General features: G+C 42.6%; 1 protein-coding gene across 3 annotated transcripts in view; it reads right to left on the reverse strand.

Annotated features, from left to right (window-relative positions):
* The window catches only part of LOC144755937 (amine oxidase [copper-containing] 3-like), a 367,151-nt gene that overhangs the window by 43,131 nt on the left and 301,334 nt on the right, over window positions 1-22,686 (reverse strand). For all 3 annotated transcript variants that reach the window (XM_078645346.1, XM_078645344.1, XM_078645345.1), the window contains exon 2: window positions 8,587-8,872. In XM_078645346.1, the coding sequence (XP_078501472.1) occupies window positions 8,587-8,872 (286 nt within the window). The remainder of the gene's footprint in view (window positions 1-8,586; window positions 8,873-22,686) is intronic.

A 22,686-nucleotide genomic window follows, 5' to 3' on the forward strand; every position in this document is an offset into this window, starting at 1 on the left:
AGATCGGGTAACCAATCTGGAGGATAGAGTGGTCTCCACGGAGGCGGAGGCAGCAGCCGCTGTTAATAAGGTCGAAAGCCCAAAATGCACAAGTCACAGACATTCAGTGGAAGCTGGAGGACATGGAGAATAGGATGCGACGGAATAACCTCTGGGTTCTTGGGGTACCCGAAGGTGTGGAGGGCTCCGATGTCAGAGCTTTTGTCACTAAATTATTTGAACAGGCGTTTCCGGAGCTCGCAAACTGGGTATGGTCAGCTGAGATCCAGAGAGCACACCGCACCCCGTTTAAAATAAAAAAAAGTACCAAGGAGGGGGACAAACCCAGAGCTATCCTAATTTTTCTGGGCAACTTTCTGTTGAGACAGGCAATTGCGGAGAAGGCAAGACCGGATGCTAAGAGGAATGTGGACGGGATGTCATTCTTCCTCCGTCCGGATTTTTGCCATATAACAGTTGAAAGGCGCTGGAGACTCAGGCAATTGATCAGCCCATTTCAACAGAGGAAAATGCAGGCCTATCTAATAAACCCGGCACAGCTGAAGATCATAAATGAGGGGAGAACTATGTACTTTGTTTCCGAGATCAAAGCCAGGGAATACTTGGACTCTCATGGAAAATAGAACCGTCCACTGATATAGCTCTTGATTTTTGTGGCACTATTGAAGTATCGGTGAGGGGTCAGGCAAGTTCGAAGTCTGGATGTCTATAAAGTCTAGGTTCTTCAAAAAAAAAAAAAGAAGAGGGAAAAAAAAAATGTGTCGAGGGGTAACAGGATGATGATTTGGTTTTTTTTAGGTTCAAGGGCTTCACTGCTCTCACTGTGACCATCAACGCACAGACTCGGTCTGAGTGCTTCACTAGCCAGGGTGCAGGGGTGCTGGGAAAGGGTGGGGGGGAGGCGGGTAAGGGGGGAAGGGGAATGAGGGGGGTGGAAGGGAAGACAGGGGGAGGAGGGTGCAAGGGGTTGGGGGAAAAATAAAAAAATGAGAAAATAATGTGTACTAAGTTGAATTATGTTGTCAGAAAAGCTCTGCAGGGAAGTCCAATACAAAGATATGTCAAGCATTAAAATTTGTTCAGCTAATGTAGGTGGTTTGAATGATGCGAGAAAACGTCAAAGGGTGGACCATTTCTCTAAGTTCAATAATGTAGATATTTTTTGTATGCAGGAGACCCACCTCTCTTGGGTAAAAAGAAACCTGATGAATTTTAGGGGGTTTGAAATCCTAGCGTGCTCATCTCAAACATCAACAGTCAGAGGTGTGGTCATTTTGGCTAAGCCATTTGTTGGGGGAGCCAAACGTCACTAGGTTGATAGCGCAGGGAGATGGGTGATAGTGGAACTTAATTTAGGTCTCACACTATGTGTGATATACGGCTCAAATCAGGATGACCTTGAAATCTTTGACTTTTTGGAAGGGGAACTAGCCAATTGGCCAACGCCCATAATGGTTTGCGGGGATTTAAATATCTCAGTAAACTGGAATGAATCAGCCGACTATTCTGGGCGGAAACCAAAAGTGTTCCGAGATCTGGACTCTCTTATGAAGTCACATGGTCTCAAGGACGTGTGGTCGGTAAAAGAACCCCTAGATCCAGGTTACACCTATTTTTCTAGCCCCAACCAGAGATATACCAAACTGGACTACTTTCTGATTTCCTCCACAGAGCTGAATAAGGTGCACATCAAGAAACTCCCAAAGTCAATCTCTGATCATAATCCTCTAGTGTTGTCTTATGATATGCCTAAAATGGAAAGGAAACAAACTAGTTGGTCTTTCGAGAGAAAACTTTTGTTAGATACCAGATTTGTGGAACATCTCAGAGAATGGGCGGTTGAGTTTTATGATACTAACCGGTATAGCACGTCTCGGAACGGTGTGTGGGATGCCTTTAAGGCCTCTCTACGGGGAGAGACGATAAGCTACTCTGCTAGGCTCAGGAAAGATGATAAGAGAGAGATTGAGCAGCTTATAGATATGTTAGTGGTAGCTGAAGAACAGCATATCAAGGATATAGGCCAGGGACGGGAGGGTCAGGAGAGTTTAAAAAGAATAACTGTTATTAAAGCTGACTTACAGAAAATAGTTATTCAGAAAGAAACCACCGAGTACCAGATGTCTAAGGCAAGACGGTATGAAACAGGGGAACAGGCGGGTAGGGCACTAGCTCTGCAGATAAGGCAAGAGAGGACTAAGAACTTAATTTCCCGCATAAAGGACGAGGACAATGAGTATACGGAGCCCAAAGACATTTTAAGGGTCTTCCAAAGTTTTTACCAAAAGTTGTATAATGATGAGGGCGGTAGTGGTGAGCAGGTCTCAAACTTCGGCTACGCCGATGGTGGTCCGGGCCTAGATGTACAGTCCAGAGAAGAGCTTGATAGAGACCTAGAAATGCTGGAATTAACCAAGGCCCTACAGGAATTAGCCGCAGGTAAGGCTGCAGGCCCAGACGGAATTCCCCTCGAGGTCTATCAATATTTGGAAAAGGAGATCGCCCCAATTTTACTTGATTTATTTAATGGGATTCTGTGGTCAGGTATAACACCTGAGTCCTGGAAGGAGACTAACATCGTTATCTTCCACAAGAAGGGGAAACCTAAGGAATTACCGGGGTCCTATCGCCCAATATCATTAATTAATTCAGACACAAAATTATACTCTAAGATTTGGGCAGTCAGGTTGGGGGGATTATTGTCCGCCTTGTTTCCCCGTGGCAGCATGGGTTTATACCTGGGAGAGGTACTACAGAACATACCAGAAGAGCAGTAGCGCTATTCGATGCCCATGGTGCCAAGGGGGGGGAGGTGGCTATGATCCTCCTCGACGCGGAGAAAGCCTTCGACCGGGTGGTCTGGGACTTTCTCTGGGGCATTCTGGCTGGTAGAGGCTTTGGTAATAACTTCCTGAGGGCAATCAAGGCTATGTACCTGGACCCGATAGCGCGTGTTACGGTTATGGGGGAAAGATCTGATAAAATAGCAATCAAGAGAGGGACGTGCCAGGGTTGCCCCTGCTCCCCGATTTTGTTTTCCCTATATATAGACCCTTTTATACAAAAAGTGTTAGCCTCTTGTCAAATTAGTCCGGTAGTGCTTAATGGCTTCACTACAAAACTGCTGGCGTATGCCGACGATTTGGCGATAATTACGTCTGACCCACATCAAGCAATGCCCGTATTGGTACAACTGGCTAACGAATTTGGGCGCCGATCTGGCTATCGGTTAAATGAGGGGAAAACGCAGATTATATGCACTAAAAATATTGTGAAGACCGATTCCAGATTTGTAAATTCAGCCGTATATCTCGGTGTAAAAATTAATGCAGCAGTTGAGAAGATGGTTGAAGAGAATTACCTTCCCCTCATTAATTCAATCGAAAAAGATCTGAAAAGAATTGATGTGCTACACCCCTCTTTGATTGGCAGAGTGAATGTTTTAAAAATGACCATGTTCCCCAAGCTTCTATATTTGTTTAGGTCTATTCCACTGCTGCTAGAGGAAGGTGTTTTGAGGAAAATTTAATCCACATTCGTTAGGTTTGTTTGGCAGTTTGGTAAAATTAGACGCTCAATCAATCATATGTCATTACCTTGGGATAGGGGAGGCCTGGCTCTGCCGAATCTTAGATTATATCATCTGGCATGCCTCCTCACGCAAATGAATATACTGATCCAATCTGATCCCCCACCATCTGAAGGTCAAACTGAGAGTCAGGATCCTCCCTCTATTTTCGAGCTATTATTAGGGAGGAAGGCCTACGGATTACTGCAGTGTGAGGTGGACCGAAGGTATTATAGGAAGGCAAGGTATAAGATCATTGAAGGGGTCTGGGGAACTTGGAAAGCTATTAGTAAAATCCTGAAGATCCCCAAAATAAATTCCAATGCAAACCTCTGGAAATCCAGCTCATTCCCCCATCTCGGTCAAAGCACATATTGTGCAGTTTGGAGAGAGCATGGGATAAGATGTCTGGGTGATATCATGATAGGCGGCTCTGTCCTGAGCTATGATGAGATACAGAAGAAATATGGGATTCCCCCTAGTCATTGGATTTTATATAGACAAATTGTTCAAACCCTATCGGCATATAGACCAAGGATTTTGCTGCCCCCAGACAGTCAATTGGTCGAATATGTAAAAAGGGGGGGAAAGAAGATAGGTACTGCATACAATCTATTGCTGTCAGGTCTCCCAGATGATCTGGAGAAAACAGAGGCCACATGGGCGCAAAAAATTGGGGGGATCCGGATGTGGATATAGATCTATCCCTAGTTTTAAGTAAGAAAGTGTTTCGAGCATCAAATTTGAGGTCTCAACATTAAAAGACTCTGTTTAACCTCTACCATACCCCCGCGAAATTGTATGGGTGGGGACTTAGAGAAGATGATAAATGCCCTAAATGTAATACAGGCCCAGCTGATCTACTGCATATGTTTTATGATTGTCCTAACTTGGTCTTAATACGCAGTGAGATTACCCTGTTTTTGGAGGGGCTGCTAGGTATTAACATCAACCTATCCCCTACCTTGGTTCTCACAGGGATAGACGACAAGTACAAGATAGGGAGTGACACCCTAGCGCTATTGTTCATCGCAGTAGCGGTACTACGAATCCTTATCTCTGCTGGGTGGAAGGACACCATTGCTCCCACGTTTCAGATGTGGCTGTCCAGGTTGCTAGGTATGCATAACTTAGAGGCATGTCTGTATGAATTTAAGGGTAGGAAAGTGCGAGAATTTGGCAGAGATATATGGGCACCACTGAAGAAATGGAGGAACTAACTAAAAGTTTAGTTTTATGAATACATTAATCATGGCCGTTCTAGAGCTGCTTTATGTATTTTTTTATATTCTGGTATATTGGAAGTTACTATGAGCTATGATTGTATTTATATTGTTATCGTATTATGCTGACTAATTTATTGTGCATTCTGAATCTTAGTTCTTTCTTTATAATGGATAAAGTGAATATGTATTGTATCTTAATAAAATAACACATTATTTCTCAATACAAAAAAAAAAAGTCATTCTTAAAGCTTGGGGAGCTTGGAATACTCTGAATTGTCACACTTGTAGGAGTGTGATGGATAGTAGTTAAGCAGAGCTGGAGGGGGCAATGGGTGGTGCAAGCTGCATTGGCCCCCTGATGCGGGCCCTGGCACTTATTATTATTATTTTTTTTTACAAATTAAGCACTATTTTGAAGGGATGCCGGTATGGTCCGCTCCTGCGGATCAGAGGTTTGCATCACATCAGCAGAGCACCTGTGAAGGAGTCTCCAGTTCTGCCAGCACTGTGGTGCACCCATGCATGCTTTCCCGCACAGATAGCAGGATGTGGGAATGGAGTCCAGATTTCTGGAAAAATGCAAATGGAGTTGAGACAATCAAAAAACCAGGTCAACATGAACAGAAACGTGGACCATGGGTTCAGTCAAGATTCAAAACCTGTAACTTTTAATTAGCTCCGACAAAATAACTTTAATCATGGTTGTTTAAAAGGGATACCTAAAATTGGGAGCTGCTACCCCTTGCCTGCCGTTTCACACCCATAGCACTGGCCTAGCGCCCACCGCCATATGTTAATGCCCTTCAGAGTGAATTTATAACAAGGTAGGTTGTTGTCAGACATCCACATTATGCACTGAATTACACCTTTATCTTTTTTTGTCTTTATCATGTAAAGAAAGAACATCAGGGAAATATTATCCAAAACTTTAAAATGCAGTATTTTAATATATCAAGTAAATGTGGGCATACCCTATTTTGTTTGAATCTTGCTGATCTTACCAAATAATCAGAAATGGTCTTTAGTTTTTGAAGTTTTTGTTGTTGACAGTTTATGCTGGTTAGATAGTATTAAAGTTGATACACGACAATATGGTACCAACAGCTCCATAAACAGGTGCAGCTTTCACTTTATTTTTAACAGAAACTTTACACGACTTCAGGATTCCTTTTTTTAAATAATTTAAATGTAGAAAAATATAGTTGCACAGTATATTAAAACCACTGGTTTAAAGCACCTTGAAGCCTTTGTGAAGGTGCAAAACGCTATGGGTGCAACTCAGACAGGAATCACATGAGAATCAATGAAGGCAGTATATAAAGTAAAAATGAATTCAATTAAAGGATAAGAAAAGAAAATAAATAATCATGTAACTTTTTACATTACTGACACCAGAAACGTTTAGAACATTTTAAAATGAAAAGAAAAAATATGTTTACAAGTGTGCATATAACTTTAGACATTGCTAACACGGATACAACTTACATAAGTAAAAATATTAAAAACATACCAAAAATAAAACCACGATGGTTATATAACTGTAGGAGATGCAGACACCCATACAACTCCTATTGTAAAAAATGTAAACATAACAGATAAACACACACAGAAAATTACAAATCTGTAAATTGATAATGAAGTTTAAAAAAAACACTGCTCATATCACTATTAACCCTACTCTAGACAAACTCAGGATATGTGGCTCCACAGCAACTCGCAGCTTCCAGTGTGTGGGCTTCCTTTATGTGCTTTCATTTCTGATGACTGCAGGGTGTGTACTATTTCCCTCAGTTGCAGGTTTTGCCTATATTTTTCAATTCCTAGTTCTAGGTTGAGTAGGCAGTTTTCTCTGCTATTTTATGTATAACTACATTTTATCGATAGTAATTCTACTATCTATGAGTCGTTTGTGTCCTCACCCACTCATGAAACGAACTAGGGACACATACCTACTTCTAGGTGTGTATCTCCACCCACTGTTTAAGAAGTGAGTCTAGGAAGAGATTGACGCCCAGGTGTGGTCATGAATTGTAATGCGAGAGATCTGCACACATAGATTTATTTACCTTTCTGGATTGCCCCCGTATACTGACAAGGAGTTGAAGGCAGAGACATTCAGGTGCTGACCAGCGAGGGTAGGATCCATTGAAGCGCTATCAGTTGTGTTTTCAGCTCTGTCCTATCACTCACGTGCACCACGTCCTCAAATGGCCTTGGACACGGCCCTTTCTTGTTTCTAAGTGAATTGTGTCTGGCTGTTCTTCAGCACCAAAGTTCAACAAAGTCAGGGACAGGCCTGTCATGTTTACCCGTTTCAAAAATGGTTTTCGTTTGCAATATATTTTTCTTTCACTTCTTAAACACTGCTTTACTAGATACACAAGGATACATTGGCCAGTGTCTCCTACAAAAGTAGTACCTGGACACAACTCACAGCTGTCCTCTGACAAGAAAGTTTCAATGTGTCCTGAAGAAAAATCTATCCATGTCTATGACGTATAGCTGAAAAATTTGGAAAGGCTTTATTTTCTTTATTTATCTAACTAGCTATAGGAATAATGTCACCTTGCATTATTTACGTATCATTCCCTTTACTCGTAGAGGGCATCATTCTGACACATAAACCGCTGATAATGCAGAGCATGTCTATGATTTCTGTGCTAAATGGGAATGTTTGAGAATGCCTTTCTTTTGCTGAAATGTGCACATTGAGAGTGACACTGCCTTAAAACCATACCATTATTCTGAGTTTTGCTTGGACATTGCACTCTGAGAATGTACAAAAATACAATTTTTGCTGGTGCCTTTATTTCGTAGTGAATGTCTACAGAAGTGCATTAAATGAATGGAGAATGTTACTTCTATGATGTACTGTAGAACATGGGACATCAGATCGTTGGGAAATGCAAATTATTAAAGAGATGCACATGAATAGGATCATCCTTCCAAGTTCGCAGCCATTAATCTAATCATTTTAAGATGTTGAATGAGATTGTTAACATTTGTATTGTGTTTGGATTCTAATGGCAGATTTAAAGGTTGGTGGGTGGCCCTCAGTCGACCAGGGCGGTGTCGGAAATTTCGTGTTCCAACCTGATGGATTACCACCCAGCATATTTAGTTATCACCGCCGGCACAGCAGTGATCTCTGTGCCTTAAGAGGAACCACCATCAGTGTGTTTCTCCTGACGCTTTGTGCCTGGCCAGTACCTTCCATGCAGCCACGCACCACCAACATTTTTGTTTTTCAAAAATAAACTCCCAAAGAGAAAAAACCAAAAAAATAAAATTCTCCCTCACTCTAGAGATTTTTTCCCGGGGTGTCAAGATTATTTCACTTTTTGTTCTCATCAGTACCAACAGGTTTTTACTGCCAGTGATGGAGAGCGCAAAATAATTTACGCCATCCGCTCTAAATAGGGCAGGTGATCTGATGTCCTTACTCTGACGGGCCCTACCTCATTTGCCTGTTGAAGTAAGCTTTATGGTGGCAGAGTCAGCAGGGGCACCATCTTCGAATAGGTGGCAGTCTGTCCAACTCGAAAAAGAGCGGGCAGAGCGAAGGTTTGGTGGACAGGGTACTCTGCCAATTTTTTGACGGAGTACCCTGTCCACCAACCTCTAAATCGGGCCGTAAGTACTGAATTTGAGAAGAAATAATGTATTTATTTGAATTACATTATTATTAATTAAAGTAATTAGAGCAGGAGCAGGAGTAGTAGCAGAACCAGTAATAGTAGTAAAAATGTTCAATGCCCTAGCTCCCACATTGGATTGTATTGCCAGGCTTACCTTGCAAAGCTCATCGAGCCCTCCATAGAACTATCTCTTGGAAGAAAGTCCCCTGCGAAGCTGACGATCTGAATTCTGTAGGATCGCTCATGGCCCCATTTGTTGGTGTTCTTGCTAGCGAAGTGCATGTTGCGCGGCATTTTGGAGTGAAGTTCAAAGGCGGCTTCGTTTTCTTTCTTCAGGACTTTCCTGGTGAGTTTTGGGCGATGAATGGTACCACCCTTACGCCAAGGAGCCTCCAGAGTTTCGTACTCCATATCATGCGCCACCAAATGGTTAGCCGTTCCTAGAAACCAAAGATTGAGAAAAGAGGTGAGATATCAGCAAATATCAGCTTGACGGATACAACTATGATGATGATGCTCAATAAATATTATCTCGGAAACTGATACCATATCTAAACCTTGGAGCTCATTCAGAAAGGTATTTTTAGAAGTAAGCATGTCTACGGCCAAAAATACCTCATTGATTCCTTCCATGAATTCACAAAAAGACCCCAGACAGGAGTATATGCATTCCTTTACTCCCGTTTCTTCACCACCAATGTGCAGACATTTGCAGTAGTAAAATCCGCAAGTGGACACTACAAGGTGTGATTTGCCTTGGAAGTTTGGGTTCACTCTAGAAATAGTGGGAGATTTTCTGCCCACTTCTAGGATTGCAAGGTGAACAGATCATCTCGCGATTCGCTGAAGATGTAGGGGTATGAGTTTTTCCAAGGGGGGAAATGTTTTCCACCTGGAGGAAAACAAAAGTTCATTTGCAGAGATGGCGTCATTGCCCTATGCGGATTTCTATGCTGTGTAGATTTTAGTGCACACGTAATAGGTTTCCAGGACCCCTTAGGACATGTCAAATGACATTCCAATTAATACGCCTAAAAACCTGCAGCTAGTGCAGCTTTCCAGGAGTACTACCAGAAATGCTTGTGAACAAAAATAAAAGCGTAAAAATATATCCAGACCATTTAATTTCTGAATAGGCCCCTTTCTCCAAGTTTTAATTCTGCAGATTCTTTTTGCCTTTCTCAAAATTTTTGAGAATTTCAGTGTCATAAAATGTTTGCCAATTTTGCCAGTGTTAGAATTGCGAATTTAAGTGAAAATTTCATATATATGTGTAGGGACAGACATGGTTGTTTTTTTGTAAAATATAAACTCAGCAATTGTATCAATTAATCAGTATTTAAAGTGTTCGACCGTTGCAGAAATGTCAGTTATAATTAGACAATTATAGTAATTTCAGAAGACAGTTGCAAAAAAGTAGCTATAACAATCTTGATGTTCCACTAAAAGTATAAAGATTCAATAGAAAGAAGCAGACAAACATATTCCTGCTTCCTTTAACTTTTTTCCTCAGAAAAAAAGGATAGTTATAACAGAACTTCGACTTAAGAGTTCTCTTAATGCTAATAGCGAAAAGAGACCAGAGATTCAACTGTTTTAATGACTGCTACACATTCATCTTGGAAATGTGGGGGCATATTATGAAGAACGGTGATAAAATTATTCGCGCTTTAGCGGCAGAAAACTGCTGCTAAAGCGGCATCAATGAGCTTGATAATATGCCCTTGAGAATTCCAATAGAAGTCCATGTTCTGGTGTGAACATGGGCTTCTATTGGAATTCTCCAGGGCATATTATCAAGCCCATTATCACTGCTTTAGCGGCAGTTTTCTGCAGCTAAAGCGGCGATAATTTTAGCGTAGTTTTTGATAATATGCCCCATGGATGGCTACGTTTTTGGAATCCTGGGGAATATTGCTGAGAAATGGTAAAGCATGGGGTACATCCCCACAGGAGGAAAAGCAGCACTATAGGCCGGCAACGAGGAAGTATCTGGGATTCGTGGTGATGGAAGTGCAGTCACTGGAAAGAGATGGGACAGGATGAACTAGGGCAGCCTCCTTCATAGGTCTCAAAGAACAGGCCTTGGTTGTTGGGTCAGGGGTAGACCAAGTCATTTTTTGATGGTCACGTGTTGGCGAGAGCACTTGTCATCAAGCAGACTGGATGGACAGAAGAGGTTGGGATCCCATTAGGGTTGTTTTTCTTCAGGGTATAGACTCGCACACTGCACTTACAATAGCCAAATATGTTACATTGTTTTATAGTACTATGTAATCATCTTATACTTTTGGTAGTACTAGTACTAGTAATAATGATAAACGAATCATCTATTTATATAAATGAAGTCAATCTTCCAGTTTTTCCTACTTGCATAGAAAAATCAATATCAGGGTTCTTTACCCTAAATGTGTGCATGAGCATAAAAAGCAGATAGGGTATATGTAAAAGGATCTATTTTATTAGATTGTTAGTGAATTTGCAGTGAATGTGATATTACTGTTTCTACTACTCCGCATGCTGTAATTTTCTTAAGCGTTCTGATACCCGCAAGGGTCATGTTCGTGCTATAATAAACTATTAAAATAAATAAGTCAAGTCTATTAGAGATCATTGCGTTGTGCTGCAGAAACCCAAGGCCATTTGCGGACCTCCAGTTGTAAACAAGGCTGATCACGGACAATAACATTTGACCATATCACCCATCCTTGAAGGGTCTTCACTGGCTTTCACTCATGTCTAGATCTAGTGCTTAACTGTCAGAGGCTTAAACACTGACACCCACAGATATATCCGTGTACTACTGAAAATCTTTTGCAGTGAAAGAAAATCCCTCAGCAAAGATTCCTTTATTCTAGAGCCCGAAATTCAGAACCGGAGATTCTCAAAAAGAAAACTTTTCTGGATCCAAACCCATTATCTGGAACACCCTTCAAACCCACTCAAAAATGGCACCTGACATCTCCTCTTGGAAGAGACTCAAGAATGTTAAGAAGTACTTAACTCATTCCCCTTCTTTAATGGAATTCACTACTGGAATTTCCAATTACTCACTTCGACAACTTTTGGTGGCTCCATGCATCTAGATTAACTCTCATATACATGTTTAACAAATACATATAAACATACATATACATATATATCCTGATAACCTCTCCCGCCCCCCATCCTGCACACTTGATTCCACTTTACCCTCTGTTCCTATCTCCATTGGTTTATGATTGATAATCATTGTGAGGATATTTATATCATATGCTGTTTATGTTTACTCTAAAGCGTCCTAATATCACCCTGATAGGAAAAAAATGCAAATATATAAATAATTAATAAATAAGGCCCAACCTTTGGCCAGTCCTGCCCCTTTTTTGTTTTTGTTGAGTTTTAATAAGGTGAATAACTTTGAGTTGGGTTGACAGTATCCCCTTTAAAGCCCCAAGAATTCTGTTGCAAGCCTTATAACAAAGAACAAGGTATATTTAAACAGACCGCTGATGATGCAGTTCTGGGTACAGAGACTGTTTTTATCTTCACAGGATACAAATGCTAATTTGTTTGGATCTTCCACCTTTTGGGTACTTGAGGGAGACCTTAGATGGTGAATTTAAAAAAGCCACAGCTTGATTATAACACACGCTTCGTTCTTAGTCATCTCTCATTCATTTGAATGAATGTTGCTTTTGCCACATGCGCAGTTCTGTTTCATGGAATCACTAGCCTTAGAAGCTGTGGTCAGATGTTTTTTACGCCTACATTTAATGGTGCTTTATTTTCAACTTTCTTTCATCGCTACTGGCGATTCCGTCTTGGTTTGGTGTTTTGACTCCAACACTTCCCTGGCATACAATAAGCATTCTAGATTCCCCCTATGTTTGATGATGTCAGTTTTGGTTTTGAGAAGCATTTGTACATCATTTACTAAATTGCCCCCTTAAACATGAATAGGTTGAATAGTTTCTGAAAAATTGGCCTGTGTGGTTTGCAGGTGTCCTGCTATTCCTTCTCTATGTCCAAGCATAGGTGTTTCCCTACAAGAAATAAACATTTCCCAAACTACAGAAAATCTTTTCTTTTCTTACTTTTTCTGATCTCCTACTCTAAAATACGTAGATGGTACCTTGATGATCAGCATTTGGGATGCATGTAAACCATGCACTACCTTGCACCGCATATGACTAGATAGCAAAATGTGTGATAAATGACAATCTGGTACAAAATCGTGAAAATCAAGGGTATGCAATATTGAAAGCACTACGGAGCCCAAATTTGCGCATGCAAGTCCAATTACATATATATTTTGAACAAGTTAGGGCCACACAATGCTATGAAACAACAATTGAGCAATTCACTCACACCTTCTGTGAGCATCCTTCATTTTCTTGACAGAAGATATCACCTAGGAAATCTGTCTTCCTGGGTTTGAGACAGACAGCATCAGGACCTAGAGCATCCCTGTTTACTCCAGTCGCTGAACAAGTGTTTATCAAATCTGCCCTACCATCTGATTTGTGGAACGAGTCAGGAGCTGGAAATCAAATCAGCATGAGGGCTCAGAAGTATTATGATCATGGTCATGCATACCAGATTCAGAAAAGAAACAAATGCTTTATTTAGGTTTTGAAGGAGCAGGAGCCTGCAGCAAAGTAGTCAGCCTTCGGCTCCTACAGACCTGTGGTTCCCACCACTCACTTAGAGGTGAGGGAAGTACCCCTAACAAAAAGTCCACTTTGCCTTCACAAGTGGAGCCGGTGGGCATCCAATGGTTGCACCCATTTGCCACTGTGATGAACCTTGGGATCGTTCTATTTACGGTGGCCCTCCCACTGGAGATCTATCCTGCAAAGCATGGTGGACCGAGGCTTGGAGAATCAACAGTGATCTGTGCTCGCAGGGAGAAAACTCCCTTTCTGTGAGGATGAGACCTTGGGGGTCTGATACTGAAAAGGAAAAAAAGAATGCCAAAAGAAGCGCAATAACGTTGAGACTCCTCCAGCATTCAGTTTTGCTGAAATTGCATCCACTGCCATGCCCAGGCGCAGTTACTTCTAGCTGGCTGGGCCAATACAGAGCAAGCATTGGCAAAGTCAATACGTCTTGCCTTTGCAAGAGCTATTGGCTTTGCCATTGTCTCTAAGCCATGTTGCATAGCAGCGCAGCTGCTGCACAGCATGGTTAAAAGTTATTTTTAATATAGCGCTACAAGTCTACCACCAAACAACCATGTACACAGTGTGATCCTCAGGTTACTCCAACAAGGAGAACAAGGCCACAACATCATCATCAGCCATCAAGCAATCATGACCCTGCACATTCAACTCTAAATTGAACGATACTCAAGCCCCATCCCTCTGAACATGCCTTCCCGTGTCAGGAAATCACGCTAGGGGAAGCCAAATTTTGCTCACGCTCGCCAGCTTGCATTTTTGGAGCCTTGTAGGAAAAGAATTGCTCCACGCCGGATTGACCGAATTTTGACCAGAGCTCCGCGTTACAAGAGTAACAAGGAGTCACCAAAATCCACCAGTTCCATGGACGGAATGAAACATTCCGCTCACCCCGGTGACTATGCGTTCTTGCCATGATGCAGACAGCACACCTACTTACACCAAAGAATTGAAGAACAATTACTAAGGAACAGCACAACTAGATTGGATCATAACCTTCTTCTGGACCAGATGGCTACAGTGCTTTAGATGTTTGCCTTGCTGCTTCAATGGCAAATCATTCTTCAAATCATGAGTTGAAGCTTTTTTTCCTGACAAGCTTTGGCAGCTTTTTAGCTGAATCTTTGGCTATCCTATGAATTATCTTTCTTTGCCACTTCAGTTACATGGTTGTGTTGTGTGTACCTTTTATCAAATTATTAGTCTTTCTAAGCTTCCATTGAATGTTAAGGACTAGTTAAAAAAACCTCCACTGTTGAATTTTCCACCTTCCTTCGGTTCCCACTTCTTGTATCTTTTATGATTATTTCATGCATTATGAGCTTTACGGGTTTACTCGAGCAATTACTATTGTTGATGTCCTGTTCAGGGGCAACTAGGTTTTGGTGGATCGACACATTGACAATGCATAAAGTATTGGACGTTTGGAATTGATCTCTCTGAACTGATTTATTCACTTGTCAGGAGATCATCACACCCTTCTTTTGCTATAAATTCTTTTTTTTGTATTTAAGGAAGTACAATTGAATTCCTGGATGGTATATCATCAATATTTATGAATCATTTATTGTTCCTGTCCCCAATTTTAATATATATCTTGTTTTGTACTGGAAATTTAGTTGATGGGCATTGTAAACTTTAACGGAATATTGTGTTTTCCAATTTGCTGTTTTTTTCCTTTCTCAAATTGGTCATAGGACAAAACACCATTGAAAGTGTTGTTCAGATCATAGCTAGTGGGAAAGTAGGCAATACAAAAGGGGCAGGCGCGGTGCGTCCATTGGGGCGTAGGAGCGTAGCCCCACTAAGCCCCATGGACCTACCGCGTCGACACTAGAAGCCAAATACAAATATTTAAAAAAATCGCGCTATCTGCCGGCCGGGAAACCGGGAGACCCCCGACTTTCCCGGAGTGCGCAGGGCAGGGGGGAGAGGGGGAGGATGGGCCTGCTGCAGCTGCGCAAGTGTATTTTTGGGCACAAACATGCCCGCGCATGCGCAGATCGTTTTCCTATAAATTCCCCCTTAGAGAGAGGACCAGGGGGCGGGCCGCAGCCCCCGGGGTTACACAGGGGGACTGGGCGAGGAGTCATGGTGCCCCCCCAGCCAATCCTGGCGCTGCATACAGCGCCAGGATTGGCTGGTCAATACATAACCCCTGACGGTTAGCCGGCCGACTTTGGTGCTGGGAAACCAGGTTCGAGCCTCTTATCGAACCATAAAAATGTATACATGACTTACTTTGGTGTTAAATAATTAGATATTTTAAAAACAAATAAAAATGATGTTCCGACTAAGATGTGAAATTGGTGTCGAATAAATACATGTTTTAAAAACAATTAATATTAATCATATATCATTGGTGCTGGAGTACGAGGTTCGAGACTGGTTTTGAACACTGACAAGCTGTGTGCAAGTTATATGGTCATAAAAATACATGAATGATGGATGCAGGATGGGTGGATGGGTGGATGGATGGGTGGATGCATGAATGGATGCAGGATGAATGATGGGTGGATGGATGGGTGGATGCATGAATGAATGATGGATGCAGGATAGATGCAGGATGGGTGGATGGGTAGATGAATGAATGATGGATGCAGGATGGATGCCGGGTGGATGGATGGATGTGTGCATGAATGAATGATGGATGCAGGATGGATGGATGGATGAATGGATGGGTGAATGGATGCAGGAATGGATGCAGGATGGATGATGGATGGGTGGATGGATGGGTGAATGAATGAATTATGGATGCAGGATGGATGGGTGGATGCATGAATGAATGATGGATGCAGGATGGATGGTGGATGGATGGGTGGATGAATGAATGATGGATGCAGGATGGATGGGTGGATGCATGAATGAATGATGGATGCAGGATGGATGGGTGGATGGATGGGTGGATGCATGAATGAATGATGGATGCAGGATGGATGCAGGATGGGTGGATGGGTAGATGAATGAATGATGGATGCAGGATGGATGCCGGGTGGATGGATGGATGGGTGCATGAGTGAATGATGGATGCAGGATGGATGGATGGATGAATGGATGGGTGAATGGATGAATGGATGCAGGAATGGATGCATGATGGATGGGTGGATGGATGGATGGGTGGATGAATGAATTATGGATGCAGGATGGATGGGTGGATGCATGAATGAATGATGGATCCAGGATGGATGGTGGATGGATGGGTGGATGAATGAATGATGGATGCAGGATGGATGGGTGGATGCATGAATGAATGATGGATGCAGGGTGGATGGGTGGATGGATGGGTGGATGCATGAATGATGTATGGATGGATGCAAGGTGGTTCGGGCTCGCTCGCTGCGCTCGCTGCGGTGCAATATGCAAATTAGTTTACGTCACACCACTTTCAAATGTCACCAGCCGCCCCTGAAAAGGGGGCCCCCCAAAAAAACTAATATATGGCAGACAGGCAGGGGAAAATCAGAACAACAATCAGAGAAAATATCTGTGGGAAAGTAGGGCCATATATATGAAGGCAATTTTGCGATCGCAAACGCCGAAATTCGCCGAATTTCGGCATTTGCAATCGCAAAATTGCTAAGTGGTATGTATGTAAGCAAAACAGCCTCGCAAAATAAGAAATCGCAAATTTGCGATTCCCTATTTTGCGATTGCATTTAAGAAATCGCAAATTGCGATTCCTTAAATGCAATGTATGAGGCCCAGAAAAAGTGTAATTTGGCCATAAGGAATCGCAAATTACCACCAACTTCAAGTTGGTGGTAATTTGCGATTTCTTTGAAAAATTCACTTTTTTGCATTTTTCAAGGTGCCATGTGGCACACATACATGCCCTTAGGGGCACTCATGCACATTTCAGGGGTGCAACAGGGTGTTCTTTTGACACCCTGGCACCCTTGAAATTGCATTCTCAATTTGCGATTCTCTAATTGAGAATCGCAAATTGAGAATGTCTTCTCATTCATTCCTATGGACCTCTAGGCCCATAGGAATGAATGGGGAGGTATTCCTTAATTGCGAATTGCAAATTGCGATTTGCAATGAAGGAATATGTAGGATTCGCAAAATTATTTGCAAATCCCTCATACATAGCATTTTGCGATTCTCAAATAGCGATTCTCTAAAAATCGCTATTTGAGAATCGCAAAATGTAACTTTCATACATATGGCCCGTATTTCTTACTTGCCTTTATTTCTGGGGTGCCAACGATGTGCATTGCATCTATTAGTTATAGGGAACTCCCCTTTATCTCTTAAAAGAAGAGTAAGGCTTTTATCTATGAAGACAAGTTGCAGGTCAGTTGTAAATGTGCAATTCGTGAAAGGGCAGTCAGCTCTTTCACCGCCATTATTAAGATCTCTAATGTGTAGCATTCTTCACTGTGTTGTGCAATTGTACATTGAGATCCAGCAAAGTTGTTGCAGTATTACCTTTGACCTTTGCAAGCACTATTTATTTAGATGTAGCCAGTAACTATTAATTATTCAACAATCTACTTTGCTCTAGAATTCATCATAGATTGTCATTCATTGTGACCACCAAGTCTCACTATTATTGCTTACTATCTTAATCAAACCACATTTTGCCTCATTTAGAATTAAAGAAGAAGTCATTTAAATAAAGTCACGGCACAAAAATGTTTTGGCAAATAGAGTTCTGTTTGAGTAGACTTTAAAAAAAGTCTATTTAAAAAAATACTTTGGGTAAGTTGTGTTTACATTATACTGTTATACTTATGTATATACATGTTAAATTTAGTAAAAAAAATTGTCAATCCCCAATTCTACAAGAGGTTAAATAGTATTGTATTAAGTGTTAGGTGAACAACCTTTACAATGCAACTTTTACCACGCAGTGCCTTTACGACGCAACTTTTACAACGCAAACCATTACAACGCATTGCGCTGGGGGGCGCTCTAGGATAGGGAATAGGTTTAATGTACTATCCAACACCTTCCCTACTATCCACGTGGACTGGAGTTGGAATAGTAAATTAAACTATTCACTATCCAGCGCCCAAAAGCATTATGCGTTGTAAAGGTATTCGTTGTAAATACCGCGTTGTAAAGGCATGTGATGTAAAAGCATGCGTTGTAATGTCATACATCCAAGTGTTAATGTGACGATTTGGGTTATAATATGGGATTGGAATTAGGTAAGTGAAATGATAATGATTATGATTAAGGGTTAGGATAAAGAGTTAGGATTATGTTAGGATATGGATTTAGGTTAGGGTAAGAGTGATGGTTAAGGAAAAGGGATGTTTTTTTAGCTAGCTTTAGGGTTAGGCAATGGATGTTATATTTAAGAGTTAGGCTTAAAGTTGTGGTAAATGTAACTATTAGTGGTTAGTTTTACAAATAAATCATGGTAATGGACAAGAAATGGAAAATTTCTCTTTGTAACCTCTACACAGAAATGCAGGTCACATTTTTTAATCACAACTTTTTTACCAATATATTTTTTTGTTTTATTTTTTCGAATAGGATTGATTCACTCTTATTTTAACAGCTAATTAGTTACACTTAAAAAAACTACAAAGGACTCCAATAACCATCAAAACCACAAGGAAGAAGGCCCTCCAAGACAGAATCTCCAACAACGCACACCCTAGCAAAGAACTCCAGCATCATCAAGGAGTTCGCCAAACTCAACAGCGAGGCCACAGATGTCCCACCTTCCCATGACCTCTGCGACAGCCTCAGCACCTTCCTCTATCACAAGATCAAGACTATCTACAACAACTTTGACACCCAGGACCACCCCACTGCACCAACAACCACTACAACCTATGTGGACGCCCACGCGACCGACTCTGCACAGCTGGTCCCCACTCACTACGGACGACACCATAAAGACCATGAAAAGCATCCACTCCGGAGCACTTTCGGACCCATGCCTGCACTGCATCGTCCACAGAACAGACTCCCCCACCGCACCCAAGCTATGCCAAACCATCACCTACTTCCTCAAGACCGCTACCTTCCTAGACGACTGGAAACACGATATGATCAACCCCCTTCTGAAGGAACCCTCCGTGGACCCGACGGAGCTCAAGAACTTCAGGCCCATCTCCCTGCTCCCCTTCCCAGTCAAAGACATCGAAATAGCCATCAACGCCCAGTTCGCTGACTTTAACGAAACCACCCACAGCCTGGCCATCTCCCAGTCTGGATTCTGAAGCAACCATAGCAGCAAGACCAACCTCCTAGCTGCCACCGACGACATGCGCTCCCTCTGCGACCAGGGCGAAACCGCAGCTCTCGTCCTACCGGACCTCTCGGAGGCTTTCTACATCGTCTCCCACCCCACCCTAGCCACAAGACTTCACGATGCTGGTATGCGAGACACGGCTCTCAATTGGATCCGCTCCTTCCTCACCGGCAGTACACAACAGGTTATACTCCCACCATACCTCTCGAAACCGACAGAGATCAGCTGCGGAGTACCCCATTGATCCTTCCTCAGCCCCACCCTCTTTAATGTCTACATAGCCCCCCTTGCAGCCATCGTCAGGAAACATGGGTTTAACATCATCTCCTACACCAACGACACCCAGCTGATCCTCTCCCTCACCAAAGAACCCACTGTCACCAGGAACAACTTCTATAAAGGAATGAAAGCCGTCACCGCCTGGATGAAGCACAGCTGCATGAAGCTCAACTCGGACAAGACAGACGTCCTCATCCTGAGAGCCTCCCCCTTTGCTTGGAACGACTCCTGGTGGCCCTCTGCTCTAGGAAGTCCCCTTACCCCCACTAACTACTCATAAAACCTTGGCATCGTACTGGACTCCTCGCTCGCAATGGGCCGTCAGTTAAACACCGTCTCCTCAGCCTGCTTCAACACATTCCACCTGCATCGAAAGACCTTCTGATGGATCCCCACCGAATCCAGTAAGACAGACGCCCATGCCCTCATCAGCAGCAGACTTGGCTAAGGCAACGCACTCTGCACCGGTGTCACCCAGAAACTTCTCCGAAGACTCCAGAATGTCCAGAACGCAGCAGCAAGACTAATCCTCAACATACCCGTCGTAGCCACGTCACTTAACACCTCCACGACCTCCACTGGCTCCCAGTCGAGAGAAGAATAACCTTCAAACTCCTCACCCATGCATACAAGGCCCTTCACAACGCTGGACCCGCATGCCTGAATCACCGCCTCACATTCCAAGTATCCAACATACACCTACGCTCTGCTCAGTTTTCCCTGGTTACCGTCCCACAAATCCGCAAGACCAGAGGAATGTCCTTCTCCTACCTTGTTTCCAAGACATGGAACACCCTGCCCATCCACCTCAGGAAATCACCCTCACTGACGCAATTCAGGATGGACCTCAAGACCTAGCTCTCCGGAAGAACTCAGCACTTAGTCTGATCGCTGTCCCCCTCCCCCAGCGCCACAAGACCCTCACGGGTGAATAGGGGTGCTTTACAAACACCGACTGATTCATTGAATAATACTGTATTAATGGATTGCCTGGACCAGCCTGGTCCCTCTATCACGGTCGGTCACTAGTGCTTGCTCTCCCCACCTTACCTGTCTCAAGAGGGGAACATCCTTTACAGCGCAACTTTTACAACGCACTACCATTACGACGCAACTTTTACAATGCATGTTATTACAACGCATTGCGCTGGGGGGCGCTCTAGGATAGGGAATAGATTTAATTTACTATCCAACACCTTCCCTACTATCCAAGGGGACTGGAGTTGGAATAGTAAATTAAACTATTCACTAACCAGCACCCCAAAGCGTTATGCGTTGTAACAGCATGCGTTGTAAAAACTGCGATATAAAGGTAGGCGTTGTAAAAGTATGCGTTGTAACGTCATACATCCATCTCAAGACTCCTCAAAATGGCACCCACAGCACAAACAAGCTATTTATTACTTGAGTGCGTGGACCTGCCTGGGCCCTCTTACACAGTGCTGCTCACTTCTGATTTTCTTGTACCCAGCCTAAGCCCTCCAGCTAAGGGATGCCTGGCACTCTTAGGCCAGGTATTATTTTAGCCAATGTTACTTTCTCTTAGATTTTATTTCCCTATATCTGCCCCCTCCGAGGTAGCCTTGCTTTGTTTAATTTGCCTTCTTTATTTTAGTTCACTTTATTTGGCAGTTTATTTTCATTCTGACTCTTTTCTCTGGCCTGACCACCTCCTGGTATCTGTGGGCTGTACAAGTAACCAATGCTTGCTCCACCCTCCTGTGGTGTTACCATAGCTGTCTCAAGGCTCTTCAAAATGGGTCCCACATTGCAGGTGTGCAGTGGATGCACCTCTGGCACTGAAAATATGCACCAAAGGCAAGCTTGTCTGCACTCAGCTATGATTAAACCATTCTCAACTGAAGACCCCCGGACCAGAAAATAGAGTGGTAGGTGCCAGCCACCCACTGCTCACTTACTACGCTGAGCTGTTGCACAGCCTCAGGCTTCTGTGTCCTACCCTCCTTAGTGGTGTCAATTCTTTCGGCTGTGTGCATTCTGTTTCAGTTGCAGCACTTCATCTCACCACAGATGCCTCCCCCCACAAGGTCCATACTCATAAATGCTCAATCTCAATTCTCTTTCCTCCTCCAGTAATCCCACAAATTCTGAATACAACAACCCCAGCTACATGGACACCAACATCCACTCTCTTCTTAAACATTCTATTAAAATCTGACTTGCTCAGCTGTAAAGGTTTGGACCTGTTATTTCTATCTGAGAAATAGCTCCATCCCATCACCCTCCCAGATTTAGCCACAGCCACTCCTTCAGGTTTCAAGATCACCATCCAAGACAGACACCACAAAATAGGCAGCAGGATAGCCATCATTTAATGATCTCCTCTCTCTTATCCCACCCAAACCTCTGAATGGCTGGACTATATCATGTTCAAACTTGGTGCTCACAACTCACCGGCCATCATGGACAATGCCCATCTGGCTCCAGGAAAGACTTCAGCACTAGATTTACTGAACTTGTTACGCCTTTTGCCATGATAATTTACACCTTCATCTCGATGACCCACCACCGAGGGCTGCCTTTTTCTGGAAGACTTCAATACCCTTGGCCTCACTCAGTGCTTGACAGGCCATACCCTAACTGATGGGCATCTTCTCGGCCACCCCATGCTCACCAGTGCCAATCTTATCACTGTGGAATCAAATTTCCCTCTGAATTGGATTGACTACTATCTCCCAGCATTATTTTTTCACTTTTCCAACCCTCCCTCAAGCCGACATCTTCACTTCTGCTAAAGAAACTTAGAACATAGCAACTGGTCATGAAGTACAACCTTTAATCATTTTGGAAAAAGGGGACCCCTATATACTATTATTGCACTTGCTATACACAGGGAAAGAATGAGTTAGAGAAGGTCTATAGTCAAGTGACACAATCCATTGGTAGTTTTCTAATTATATAGAATTCATAATTGATATAACTTAACTATAAAATCTAGAGTCCAACTATATATAGAAAGCTTTAAACATTGAAAAATTCACATTTGCTTTTTATTGGTATATATTATGTATATTCATCATTTCTTTAAAGGTATAGATGTTTATATTCTTTTTTTGTTTTTTCTTTTCTGTTTTGTATT

This window comes from Lissotriton helveticus, chromosome 5_1 (assembly GCF_964261635.1).
Source record: "Lissotriton helveticus chromosome 5_1, aLisHel1.1, whole genome shotgun sequence".
NCBI classification, from domain to species: domain Eukaryota; kingdom Metazoa; phylum Chordata; class Amphibia; order Caudata; family Salamandridae; genus Lissotriton; species Lissotriton helveticus.